Below are 13,561 nucleotides of genomic sequence, written 5' to 3'. Positions count from 1 at the left end.
TTGCTCTTATTTATATGGTACGCATGAAAGAATACATTAAGTAATGCAGGATGCAATTTATGGATGACCTGTGAAGGCATAAAAACCTTATTTTTGGTTACATCTGCATTTCCATGCCTGGACATTCGCTGCATGGTAAAACTCATGATGTTCCTTCCCTGGCTAATGTGAGATGAGAGCCCCCCAATGGCCTGTCTGAGCCCTCCCTTAAGTGTACACATCCCTGTGTAGGTCAGTGTTCAGACATTAGAAATGATAAGTTTCCTACTGCACCTAATAGCCTAAAGCATAATAAATCAGTATATCATTTTAGTAGAAATGATTCAAGGATATGTTTTTGTTTGTTTGTTTTTGAGCCTATACTAAATGACATGAACCCATATTAATTGTGCAGGAGTAATTAAAAAACAGGTTGAATTTAGTCCTGAGTGAAAGGTATAAAGTGCATTGAAATAATGAAAGTAATTTTCTGTTCAGTATATTTCGATCATATGCAAATTAAGGAGGGCAGTTGAAAAATAATTTCCATCAAGTGGAAATGTACAGTATATGTGAAACACTTTCTTTCAAATGTCAGACTGCTTTCAAATTAAATTAAAATAAGCACGATAAAAACATGTAGCGGATGAGTACTACCCTTTGGTCTCAGTGTTTTTGTAGGGGAAGTGATGCTTTACCGTCACTGTGGGCCTCAGTGCACAGTAATACACAGCAGAGTCAGACAGCTGCAGCTTCTCTATTGTTAAAGGTACGCTACCACCATCTGAGGCTTTGGTGAGGTTGGCATCAAATCTGTCACCAAATTCATCTGCGTTGCAAAGCAACATGCACAAAAAATAAGTAAAATCTTCAGCTGAATGTCCATAACTACACAGGAAAATGAGTTTAAAATACAGTAAAATGCCAATCTCTACAGTATGTGGCAAGCAGCAGTGAAACTCTCAGAGTTTTTCTTATCGTTTCACTCATAACCATGCGGTGTCAGCCTTTAAGGGGAGGTGCTCACATGACTACATAACTGAAAGAGTGGATGCTTGTGTTGCAATGTCGCCTCTCAGTGGATACATTTTGAACTTTAAGATCAAGTGGAGTTCCTTCATATTATGCAGGGCTCCGGGTATCCAATACTTAGACAACATTGAGTAGCAGCTGAGTAGGTTTTGTGTCACAACGTTAAAGTAAGCACATACGTGAAGGCTGATTTATACATCTTGTGGTCAGCTGTTGCACAAACGAAATTACAACAATAATTAATAATACAAACATAATAATGTCGATAACAGTTGTTGGCATAGAGGGTCATGCTGCCTGTTGAGCACCTCCCAGATTTTGTAACAATCCGAAGGGCTGTGGGATCGACTGCAGGATCGCCACATTTCATGATTGAATGATGAGGAATATTGTCACTGCTGGAGCACAAATTGACCAATAGGAACAATGGGTCAGAACTAACCGTTGTAGCAGTTGGTACATAGGGCCACATACTTGTACTATCCTGCAAAAACGAAGCATAAAGGGACTTCAGTTGGGGGAGAGCATTGATATGTCTGTGTATCACATAAAAATCAGAAGCATAAATCAGCCTTAAGACTTTTTTATAGTAACACAATTTCGAGTAATTTCACACACAGCATTCAGAATTAACCTATTGTGGTCTGACAGAATAAGCTTTCTCTATTCGTCAGTCGTACCAGAGCAGATGACTCATTGTCATTCTTCGTAATGATTGAGTGCATTAGATCTGCTACCTCAGAGAGTGAAAAAAGAAATGCTATCTTCATTTTGTTTAAACCCAGGAATGTGTTATCTTCAGTATAAACTGACTACAGGTGCATTGGATCCAAGCCAGAAATAGAGACAATATGTTGGGTGACTGTCTTTCCTGTTGAGGCTAACCATTTTCTGTTTCTGTTTTTCTTATATAAATCCTTCAAAGCTGTATGAGCTTAACAGGTTTTTGTATGAGGGTTTCCATCCCTACACCACTGTGGGCCTCAGAGCACAGTAATAAATAGCAGTGTCTCCTGGAATTAAGCTTGAAATGGTCAAAACTGTTGCATCACTGGTAACATCTGAGCTAAATCTCCCTTTAGCGAAATCTGCTGTGTCACTGTAGTATCCAGGTCTCTTGTACAGGATGTACTGAGGAGCAGATCCAGGATACTGACAGTACCAGTAGAAGATATAGTCAGAGTTGCTGCCACTTATGCTGAAGGAACATTTCAGAGAGATTGTTTGTCCTTCTGACTCCAACATTGAGCTTTTCTCTTGCTTGATTTCATCTCCAGTGGAAATGCCTAAAAAAGAATAAATCAAAAAAGAAGTATTATGTAAACACATTTGGTAACATTAATAACGGGAACAAGGCTTGAAATGTGGTTACAAAAGAAAACCTACAGAAGGAAACAGTCAACAGTAGTCCTGTAAAAACATGCATCTTGTTATGAAGTTAAAATTCAGGTTGTTAGAGGAGAGAGAATCTGAGGCAGAATATGTGTCTTAGTTTTCCTGTGAGGATGAGTGGGCGGAGCAATAATGCCCTGATGAGAATGCAAAAGAATCTAAAACTACTGAATGTGTCATTTATAAAGGAAGCTGAGAAGGGGCTTTTATCTAAATCTGAAGTACAGAATTCTCTTCCCATGCATGAGAAGTAAAGAAATGCAAGATTGCCAGATGACAAAGTATATATTATGTATAATGACAATTTAGATGACTGATAACAATGTGTGTGTGATGTACATGAATCTGTTTATAGATCTGTAAACTGCTTTTTACATTTGTGTAAACTCTGAGTAAGCAAGTGCATGCTACAGCAACTGGAGATATGCATTGCTAGTGAAGGCAAACCCTTCCTGAAATGTGACAGAGAATGCTTCAAAAAACAAGTACAGACCATCATGAAATCCATTACACACAAGTGAGCTGGGTAATCTGACACATTTTGTCTGTAGAAACACAGCAGTATTTCTTAATTTCATTTCACTGGATTTACTTACTTATTAATTGTTAGGAAATTGTTGGATGACAGTTGTATTCAGGCATTTGGAGTTAAGTGAAACAGCGCAGCTGCTGTTATTCTGTATTTGAGTGTAAAGTACTGATTTATCTGATGACTGACGGCATCATAATGTATAGATATGTTGTCACTGTTCTTTTACTTGCAATATTAACAACCTTTTTGGTTTTACTTTTTTTGATGGGCTGAGAACCATTTTCAGGTGTAGATGAGGGTCAGAGTCAGAGTTTTGTACATTAAACTGCCTTAGTCTGCATATAAAATAGAGCAGCTGTTCCCTTACTTAAATAATACATCATTATTCAGATTCCACTTCAGCTTATTGCCTATGATTGTAACCAAACACTTGTATTCATCCACTATGCCAAAGTGCTCATTGTTTATTTGGATTAATGAGAGTTCCCTCATCAGTCTGAATGTAATAATTGCCTTCTTTTTTGGTGTTCAGTGGAAGGGAGTTTATCCCATTCCGCAAGCTGTCTGTTGATGACCTGTACTGATTTTCAGTATCAGTGATGTGAGGCCAATGATATCCATATCATCATGAACTTCATTATGAGGGTATTTGGTGGGTTACTGGTGCACAGTAGTGTTTAAAGAATAGGGACATGACACTACCCTGAGGCCCACCTGTATTGGTGGTGGTAGGTGAGGATTTGTTTACTTTGATAATGTTTTTGCAAGGGAGTTGAATAGGAAGGAGAGTGTGATAGTGGGTGGGTGAGGTTATCATTTCTGATCAACGATGCCTGTGTTGCTGCATATGTGAGCCAATATGATTGTGTGTGTGTGTGTGTGTGTGTGTGTGTATATATATGTTTGTGTGTTTGTGTGTGGAATTAAGCTAAAGCCATATTTTTAGAAAAGCAATAGCCATCAAGTCTCTTCATCCCATATGTTTACCTTGCTGACCATAATTTTCATGAAACTACCATTCGCAAAGATATTTCCATGTTAATGAATAACATCACTAAACAGAAGCATATGTACTGAGTTTTGATGACAGTAATTGCACTGTGACAAAAATGCTTACAGGCGGTGTATTTTGATTTTGCATGACTGAGATTATAAAAGAGTGATGTGCAGAAGTTAACCTTCATGGAAAAATTCGTACCAAATGATGCATGCATGAGAAATCTAACAAACATTTCCTCCTTTGGTTCCAGAGTTTCTGTAAGGAAGTTGAATGCTTCATTGTCACTGTGGGCCTCAGTGCACAGTAATACACAGCAGAGTCAGACAGCTGCAGCTTCTGTATTGTTAAAGGAACACTACTTGTGGCTGTGTTGAGTTGAGCTTGAAATCTCTCCCCAAACTCAGGTGCATTCTTGTTGAGACTTTCTGATTTCAACCGTCTCAGCATATACTTAGGAAAGCCATTTGGATACAGTATATACCAGAAGAGATACGGATTTGAATCACTTGTCTTATAATTACAGCCAAGTGTCACCGATCCTCCTTCAAAAGCAGTCACATCTCCTGTGGACTGAATCACTGTGTCTTCAGCTCTGCATTCTGAAGAAAAACAGAAATAAATTATCCATAACACAAAGTAAGAATAAAAAAAGATTAAACATATGATGAAACAAATGAAATCATACCAAAGCAACATGCACAAACAATAACTAAAATCTTCAGCTGAAAGTCCATGACTACACTGCAAATAGGTTTTAATGACAGTAAGTTTAAAAACAGTGGCAGGCCACTCTGTACAGTGGGAGTTACAGCAGTGAACTCTTACTGACAGCTGTTTCCACTTTTTAGTCTGTAACTGCTGCACTGTCACACTTTAAGGGGAGAAACTTACAAGCCACTTGTATAGAGACAATTGCCATCTGTACTGCAATGTCGCCTCCCAAAGGAAGAGTTTGGAACATCATCTTCTCTCAACTCCAGTAGATTTTTGTCTGTTTATATAAAATAGTACAATTCTTAATTGTTAAAACAGTAGCACCACGAGGAATCTGGAACTTTTTAGGTTATCAACATATAATTCAGAGATGCGGGGACCCCAGCAGTGGGTTGAGGAGACCCCCCCTTCCCACACTGAACTAGCAGTGTGTAGTTTAGCTCCTCAGAAATCTGAATTAGAATCCAGAAATCAATTTTAACATTTTCTTTTAACATGGCATGGCCGCATGATATGGAACATTACTCAAGATGTCATGAGTAGTTCAGAGGATAAGGCATTTGCTCTGAGCACAAGCTGAGCTGTACAGTACAGAAGCCAAGAACGACCGTGCTTGCAATTATTTTTTAACGCCATTATCTCAAGATCACGAGTCAATTATTTTGTTATCTCGAGATAAATTAACCCGTTATCTCAAGCAAACGAGCTTTGTTATCTCATTATCTTGAGTTAATTATTTCATTATCACGAGAAAACAAAAGGCCATTTCTTGTTATTACTTATAATGTTTATCAGAGATCAGGAGTGCCATGCCAGCATGCATAGATGGCATCTTGACAACTGTAGCAACTGATTTAAGATAAAAATGTCAGGAGTACCCATTATTGATTATTGATCAACGCATCAGACTGTACTTCATTCAAGGTCATGACTTGACTTACTGTTCAGTTATGGATCCTCCACGACAGTCATGACGGCGATCTTGAAGGCTGAAATCAGGTGTGATCAAATGAAACAGACACTCATTTTCGAGTTCTCTATAATTATCCCGTGATCTGGAGAAAGCAAAAGTCGTCCTGATAAATTATCTAGTTATCATGAGAAAACGAGCTTTGTTATCTCGAGATAATGATATAATTAACTTGTGATCTCGAGATAACGACATAAAAAAAATAATTGCAAGCACGGCCGTTCTCGGCTTCCGTAATACAGCCTGGGTTTTATCACAGCTGTGTCATCAGCCAACGATGATCAGGATGTCACAGCAGCAGAACAAACTGGCTTCATTTTACTGGGAGTAGGGGTGGGTATGTCAGCAGGGGTTGCTCATCTTACCACTCTTTGACATTCAGTGATTCAACAAGGGCCTGCAGGTTGCTCAGATGATGTCAGTGAAGCTGCGCTCATCCTCCAGTTTCACACAAGCATTCAGTATCAACCTGTAGTGTTCTGACAGAATAAGATTTCTCTCTCTCTAATGTCGTAATTCATCAGTCCTACCAGAAAAGATGAATCGCTGTCATTCTTTGTGATGAGTGCATTAGATCTGCCACCTCAAAAAGTGAATAAACAAATGTTATCTTAACTTTGTTTACACCCAAAAGCATGTTATCTTCAGTACCGACAGGCTACAGATACATTCGGATCAGAGCCAGAAATAGGAACAATTTGTTGGGTAGGATTTCCTGTCGAGGCTAACCATTTTCTGCTCATCAGTTTTTTTATAAAACCTTCAAAGCTATAAGAGCTTAGCAGGTTTTTGTATGAGAGCTGCCTTTTCTACATCACTGTGGGCTGTAGTGCACAGTAATAAATTGCAGTGTCTCCTGGAGTTAAACTTGAAATAGTCAAAACTGTTTCATCACTGGTAACATCTGAGTCAAATCTGACTTTTGCAAATTCTGCTTTGTGGCTGTTGGATAAAGAGTCTTTTTGCAGAATATACTGAGGAGCCGACCCAGGATACTGACGGTACCAGTGGAAGTAATAGCTAGAGAGGCTTCTGCTGATGCTGAAGGAACATTTCAGAGAGACGTCTTCTCCTTCTGTCTTCTGTATTAATTCATCCTTCTGTTTCATTTCATCTCCAGAGGAAACGCCTAAAACATAATAAACCAGTTAAAATAAATATTTTTAACGACAGTGAGATAGCATTAATGACAGGAACAAACCAAAAACATCCAATGAGGTTTCAAGAGAAAACTTACAGAAGAAAATAGTTAACAACAGCCCAGTAAAAAGTTGCATCTTGTTATGAAGTTAACATTCAAGGTAGTAGAGGAGAGAGAACCTGAGGCAGAATAAGTGCCTTCATTTGTCAGTGAGGATGAATGGGTGGAGCAATAGTGCCCTAATAAGAATGTAGAAGAAACTAACTACAGCATGTGTAATGTTTAACAGAAGTTGAGAGAGAGGTTGTACTTTCATCTGTTCATTTATCCTGGGTATATGAAAGTGAATGGATTAATCCGTCTTATTAAATTCCCAAAAAAGCTGTATCTAAACTACACCATTATCTTCTTATTCATCAAAATGGTACATGTGAGGAGCAACATGTATGTTTGAAACACTGAAATGTGTGATTGGTTCGGTCCCTTAAATCTGTGAAATAAAATTTGCGTAGTTCTTTTTTTCTATAATAAATTTGGTGCAAATATGCATAGACCAGCGAACGAATATGTATATTTAGTTCATCAAAGGGTTGTTGAAATATGACCATTTGGTATGTTTGTTTTTTAAAACATATTATATATATATATATATATATATATATATATATATATATATATATATATAGCAGTATTCCCTTGAATTAGGGAACACTTTTGATGTGAAGTCAATACCTGAAAAACTTGTATCTAAAGTCCACAGGATGTTTTTATTCACACATGAAAAATAAAGAAATAGAAGGTGTCCTTGCAAAACAAACAAAAAAATTGTGGGTTTGGGATACATAAATGTGTAAATGTTTGCTTCCATAAATCTGTAATTCACTAAATCTCTGTTCACTTAGTTTACTGTTTTATTCATAGTAAATTTGGTGCATACAGTAGGCATCACAGATGTCTCTGAAATATGACAGAGTATAGACAAGTATAGAGCAAGTAGTTTGACTCATATATTGGTAGCAATGCTACAGTACACAGTGTCCTAACATCACAATTTTGATTTTGAGGGGATAAAGTGAAAGCAGGACTTTGTATAGATGAATGTGAGTAATGTTCCAGTTGGAGAACAAATGGTAATAGTACTACAAGGTCATATTATTTCAAGCCATTAATATTGCTTTAATGTATTCATACTTCAGAAACAGAAGAAGCTTACCCTCTCTAATCATGGATGATGATGTTAAACGTCTGTTTGTGTGTGTGTGTGTGTGTGTGTGTGTGTGTGTGTGTGTGTGTGTGTGTGTGTGGGGGCCACAATTGTGTCATATCAAAGTAAGAGGTGAAGGTTTTCAAGAGAGCCAGGTCTTTTCCAAGAGAGCCAGGTCTTCCTTACACCTCAGAAACACAGCACTGGCAGCAGAAATTGGCTCAGGGAAAGCATTTGTCATGTTTTGAAGAAATATTTTGAGGATGAAATAACCGGTTGGGCATAGGGTGTTGTATGATTAAGCGTGCATTGCTGATGGTGGACCGTTTGGCTGCTCCTGAACTCTTCCCTGATGGTTTCTGTATCCACTATGGAGACAGCATATTTTATCATTTACTCACTGCATCATTTCTTTGCATTTACACCCCTTCTCATTCATAGTTCTACATTCTAGTTTTACATTAAGGCTGATCTTATTATATTTCCTGTTCACCATTTTTATCCAGCCCTTGACCACACTGAACAAAGGTATACAGCTGGTCTTTATTTGAGACTCCTTCATTGCTGTAAGTAGTACCTGACATCTGGCTTGACTTTTCCATATTTAACCCATCTAAAGCATTTTTAAAAAGTCAAAAATGCATGATTAACATTCATGTTATTGGAAGTTTAAACTTCCTTGACTTTTATCTGGGATGTGAAGCCAGTGTGATTGACATGGCCTTTATTGTGTGAAAAGATATTGAATGCAAAATAAACTGGCATCTTTAAACTTCCCTAGTACTCAGTGGGGGCACAGAGGAAGGAGGTTTTGGTATGAGGTGAGAAACAGACTCACACAATGTGGGACTCAGAGCACAGTAGTATGTGGCAGAGTCAGACAGCACAGCTGCAGATATCAGCAGGTTAAAGGTCTTCCCAGTCTTGTCATGATGTGCTTTGAATCTGTCATTAAACTCAGTCCCGTATTCGGTGAGTAAGAGTTCTGGTGCTTTATTCTCTTGCTGGATATACCAGAAGAGAAAAGGAGTTCCAGTGGAAGTAATTTCATACCGACAGTACAATGTTGTGTTCTCCTTTTCTTTGACAAACATAGAATGATTTTGATAGACAGAGTCACCTAGGACATTGCCTGGAAAACATGTAACAGAGACACAGTGAAAGATATGTTTAATATTTTTGACATAATTGTAATTTATGTATTTATTTTATATAGATTAGACATAATACTTTACATATCATTTAAAAAATACTTAAAAACTTCTTCTTTTCACAATAAATCATTCCCATCTTTGACCAAAGTTGAAATGGTTGATAAAAATGTGCATCTTACCTATGCAGAGGATCAGAAAGAACATGGAAACCATTTCTGCTTGTAGCCTAATTCTTTTGAAGTGTTGTGTATCATTCCTCTCCCTGCAGTGAGGTGTAACTCAACAACTGTGAAGAAGTTTAGTCTTGTAGCTTCTGTATTTCCTGCCTCCTACCTCCTGACTCTGCCTCCTGACTTGATGCAGATGTCTTTTTGTGCATTTGGACTTGGAAATTTAATAATTTAAAAAAATATATACTTTTGTGTTAGGGTATGCACTAATGACATAAAAGAAAGAATATAAGTAAGAGCTTTCTTATACTGACAGAATCCAAAGCAATTTTGCATATAGCAAGAAGAATTACCTAGAATTAACGCTAAGTGATATAACAGAATAAGATTCCTCTCTTTGTGATCTCACAGTTCATCAAGACTACCAGAGCAGATGAGTCCCTCTCATTATTTGTGATAATTGAATGCATCAGATCTGTCACCTCAGACAGTGAAAAAAGGAATGTTATGTTTGTGCCCCAAAATGTGTTATCCTCAGTACTGATAGGCTGCAGTCAGACTGGAATAGAGCCTTAAATGTAAACAATGTGTTGGGTCGTACATCATGAGGAGCTGACCCAGGATATTGACGGTACCAGTAGAAGTAATAGCTAAGGGTATTGCCACTGATGCTGAAGGAACATTCCAGAGAGATATCTTCTCCTTCTGTCTTTGGTATTAATTTACCCTTCTGTTTAATTTCATCTCAAGAGGAAATGCCTTAATATCATAAACCAATAAAAATAAATATTATGCAATCACAACAGGGAAACATTAAAGACAGGAACAAACCCAAGACTTCCAACGAGATGAATATTTTTAATGAGAAGTGCTTCAGATTTATTCTTACTTTGTTTTTATACTTTTTATATTTTATATATTATATTTTCTTTTCATTGTGTTTATAGGAGAAGGTAGGCTTACTGGGGTGCAGGTGTATAGTCAGGTCCAATCAGAGAGTGTGATTATGGCTCTGTTGCTTTTGCATCAGCTATCATGAAGTGCACAGAAAAGCTCATGTCACATGGGTCCCGAGTTGTTGTAAGGGGCTTGAATACTTCATTGTCACTGTGGGCCTCAGTGCACAGTAATACACAGCAGAGTCAGACAGCTGCAGCTTCTGTATTGTTAAAGGTACACTTCCATTATTTGTACCTCTGGTGAGTTTGGCATTAAATCTCTCCTTGAACTCAGCCATGTTGTCATTTCGGGTTTCTGATTCCACTCCACTCAGCATGTACTCTGGAAAGCCATTTGGATACTGTATGTACCAGAAGAGATATGGAGTTAAGCTTGTGGTGTAATTACAGCCAAGTGTCACTGATTCTCCTTCAAATGCAATCACATCTCCTGTGGACTGAGTCACTGAGTCTTCAGCTCTGCATTCTGGAAAAATAGGAAGAAAAAAAAATGAAAATTCCGTAACACAAGACAGGAGTCAAACAAAATGAATGAACAAATGAGCAAATCATACCAAAGCAACATGCACAAATGAATATAATCTTCAGCTCAAAGTCCATTATTAATGTAAAACAAGTTTAAAATACAGCAACAGAGGATTCTCTATAGCATGTGGAAAGCAGTAGTGAAACTCTCACTCATAGTTGTTTCTGATTGTTTTATTCATAACTACTGCAGTGTCAGGCTTTAAGGGGAGGTGCTCACATGACTATAAAACTGAAAGAATGGATGGTTGTTCTACAATGTCGCCTCTCAGTGGACATATTTGGAACTTTTAGATTAAGCAGTGTAACGTCATGTAATTCAGGGCTCCAGCAATCCCATCATAGGCTGGACTATGTAGCTATATAAACATATACATGTAAATTCCTATTACGCATATAATCTGATATATACGCAGCAATGGTACAAGAACAAAACAGTTATTTAAAATGCATATTTCTTCACAGAGTATCCCAAAAGCATAGAGTAATCTGCTGGCATTTGTACAGGAGTAGGATCCCTCTATCATGAGCTGAGATTGACCTGTTCTAGTCATTATACTATGTGTTCCAATGATTCATTTGTAACCAAATTAGTTCTAAGTAAAGCCTAGATCATTCTGCACACACTGTAATGTTTGCATTTGAATACCTACCATCATACAGTATTTGTCATATTGTCATTTAGGCTGGGTTGTCTGAGCTGGGTTCTGTCAGATCACAAGACGTAGGGAATTAAGGGATATGCTACAGTGTAAAATGGTGACATCTAGTGCACAGATGAATCAACTACATTGCACTGAGGCCAAGTGAGTTGTCATTTTCCTGTAACTGCTGCTAATTGGACATATGCATAGGCTACTGTTGAATCTTTCTACACTGAAAAGATTTTGTGTTGTGTTATGCGTTATGATGTAAAGCAAAAAATCCATGTGTTTTTGAAACAAGTCTATTTTGTCTGGCCTCTCTTAGAATACAAAACTGAAGAAATTTGTTTTTTTTTTTTTTGTTTTTTTTTTTTTTTGTCTTTTTTCAAGTAGCCCATTCTACCAAGCTTCTAAGAAGATTTGCCGTAACTCTTCTTTTGACTTTAACTGCTTTTTGTTCTTTTCTCTGTCCAAGACTCACCTTTTAGGACTCCATCCTCTGTCACAAAGTCAGCCCCTGTCCAGGTAACCTAATCTTACAGGTTGTTCTGCCAAGTAGTCTTTCCCATGATGTATTTCAGACTTGACAAGGCCATTCACTATCAGGACACTTTAGTATTTTAGTGACTCCCCACAAAGGTGGCCCCTATGCAAGACATTGTCACTAATGTGTTGCTGATTTGACCAAACTGCCTGTCACAAATAAAGGTAACCGTTACATACTGGTACCAAATACCTTCACATGTATGCACCCTTCACACAGACCAAGGTCGCCCGTCTGATTCGGATTAAGTAAAAGACCTGTGCGCACATCTTGGAATACCCAAGACACATACATCTCCTTATCAAGCCTTATCATATATGATCATATCTCCTTATCATATATGTCTGATGGAATGGTGGAACAAGCAATCCACTCTATTAAGGACCAACTTGCTAAGTACCTTTACAGCAAAGGAGGTGAATGATATGACCACCTATAGCAAGCTGAGTTTGCTTATAACGCAATTGACCATTCCAGTACCAGACACACAACTTTCTTCTTAGCCCAAGTACTTATACAAATTCATTGCGAGACTACGTTCATTCAGTTCAGTGGCAGACAATCTTGTTGCTGCTAGCACTCAGCAAAAATGTTACTATGACCGTCGGATACAATGCAGCCCATATGAGCCAGGTGACCCTGACTCGTGCCAGACAGAAACTTCCTCCCAAATGGACCAGTCCATGTGAAGTTTTCAACGACTAGATACACCCACAGGTGACATTGGAGTTGACTACCAAATCAGAGATCAGTTATATTCACAGGCAAAGCCGAAAGTGATCCACAATAACAGACTAAAGCCATATGTCTTGTGGTCTGCTAATTCGGTTCCACCTGCCACTGCAGTACTCACTCTGCTATACTACCTACACCTCAGACTGGCTCTCCACCACTCACAGCCTGATCAGGATCACAATCTTACCGTTATTGACAGTCTCCTGCAAAGAGCTCTGCCGGCTCCTGTAATGGACCAATGCCTTCCTTTGTAGGTCCTCCTTCAGCCTCCTACACATCTGGAGCCAGGATGAGGTCAGGATGCTGCATAACATCCTCCTGCACATTTTAGGGACATGGTACTAAACTAGTCAGTGAGGGGACACTTGTGTTGATTAAAAAAGAGAGAGATTAACATTGTGTGTTTAATGCACTTTATGTGATTTCACTGTTTTTCTCTCCAATTTTCACATACCCATTCTCTGTGTACAGGTTTGTCTATGTTTCTTGGATTTATTTAATAACGTTTGTGTACAAATGTTATTTCATTTAAATGTGAAACGATGTTTCCTTTTTGTAAAGGGGAAGTAGTGTTAGAGTTAAAAATTTATAATATGTTCTCTTGTTATCCATTGTTGAATAGTTTTGCCTTGATGTTCATCGATAGTTGAATGCTGTCTAGAGAGTAGTCTGAAGAAGGGGGCTGTAATAGCGGTTCTGTGTGCTTAAGGCAAGTAAATGTCTAAAATAAATTCACAGTCTCCCCAAAGTTATATTTCATACACCACCGTCTCACCTACAACATAACCTATCCACCAAAACAAATATTACATTATCATTATGTATGCAACCTAAAATGTATTATCTTCAGTACATACAGACTACAG

General features: G+C 38.0%; 1 protein-coding gene across 1 annotated transcript in view; it reads right to left on the bottom strand.

Annotated features, from left to right (window-relative positions):
* LOC118796079 overlaps positions 1–13,009 on the bottom strand; it is a 50,313-nt gene extending 37,304 nt beyond the window's left edge. Inside the window, exon 1 of the mRNA XM_036554911.1 lies at positions 12,883–13,009. Within this exon, the coding sequence (XP_036410804.1) occupies positions 12,883–13,009 (127 nt within the window). The remainder of the gene's footprint in view (positions 1–12,882) is intronic.
* Positions 13,010–13,561: the final 552 nt, after the last annotated feature.

The sequence above is a fragment of the Megalops cyprinoides genome, chromosome 20 (genome assembly GCF_013368585.1).
Source record: "Megalops cyprinoides isolate fMegCyp1 chromosome 20, fMegCyp1.pri, whole genome shotgun sequence".
Lineage (NCBI taxonomy): Eukaryota > Metazoa > Chordata > Actinopteri > Elopiformes > Megalopidae > Megalops > Megalops cyprinoides.
Note: the sequence above shows the minus strand (reverse complement) of the source record. Positions and strands in the feature narration are given on the sequence as shown.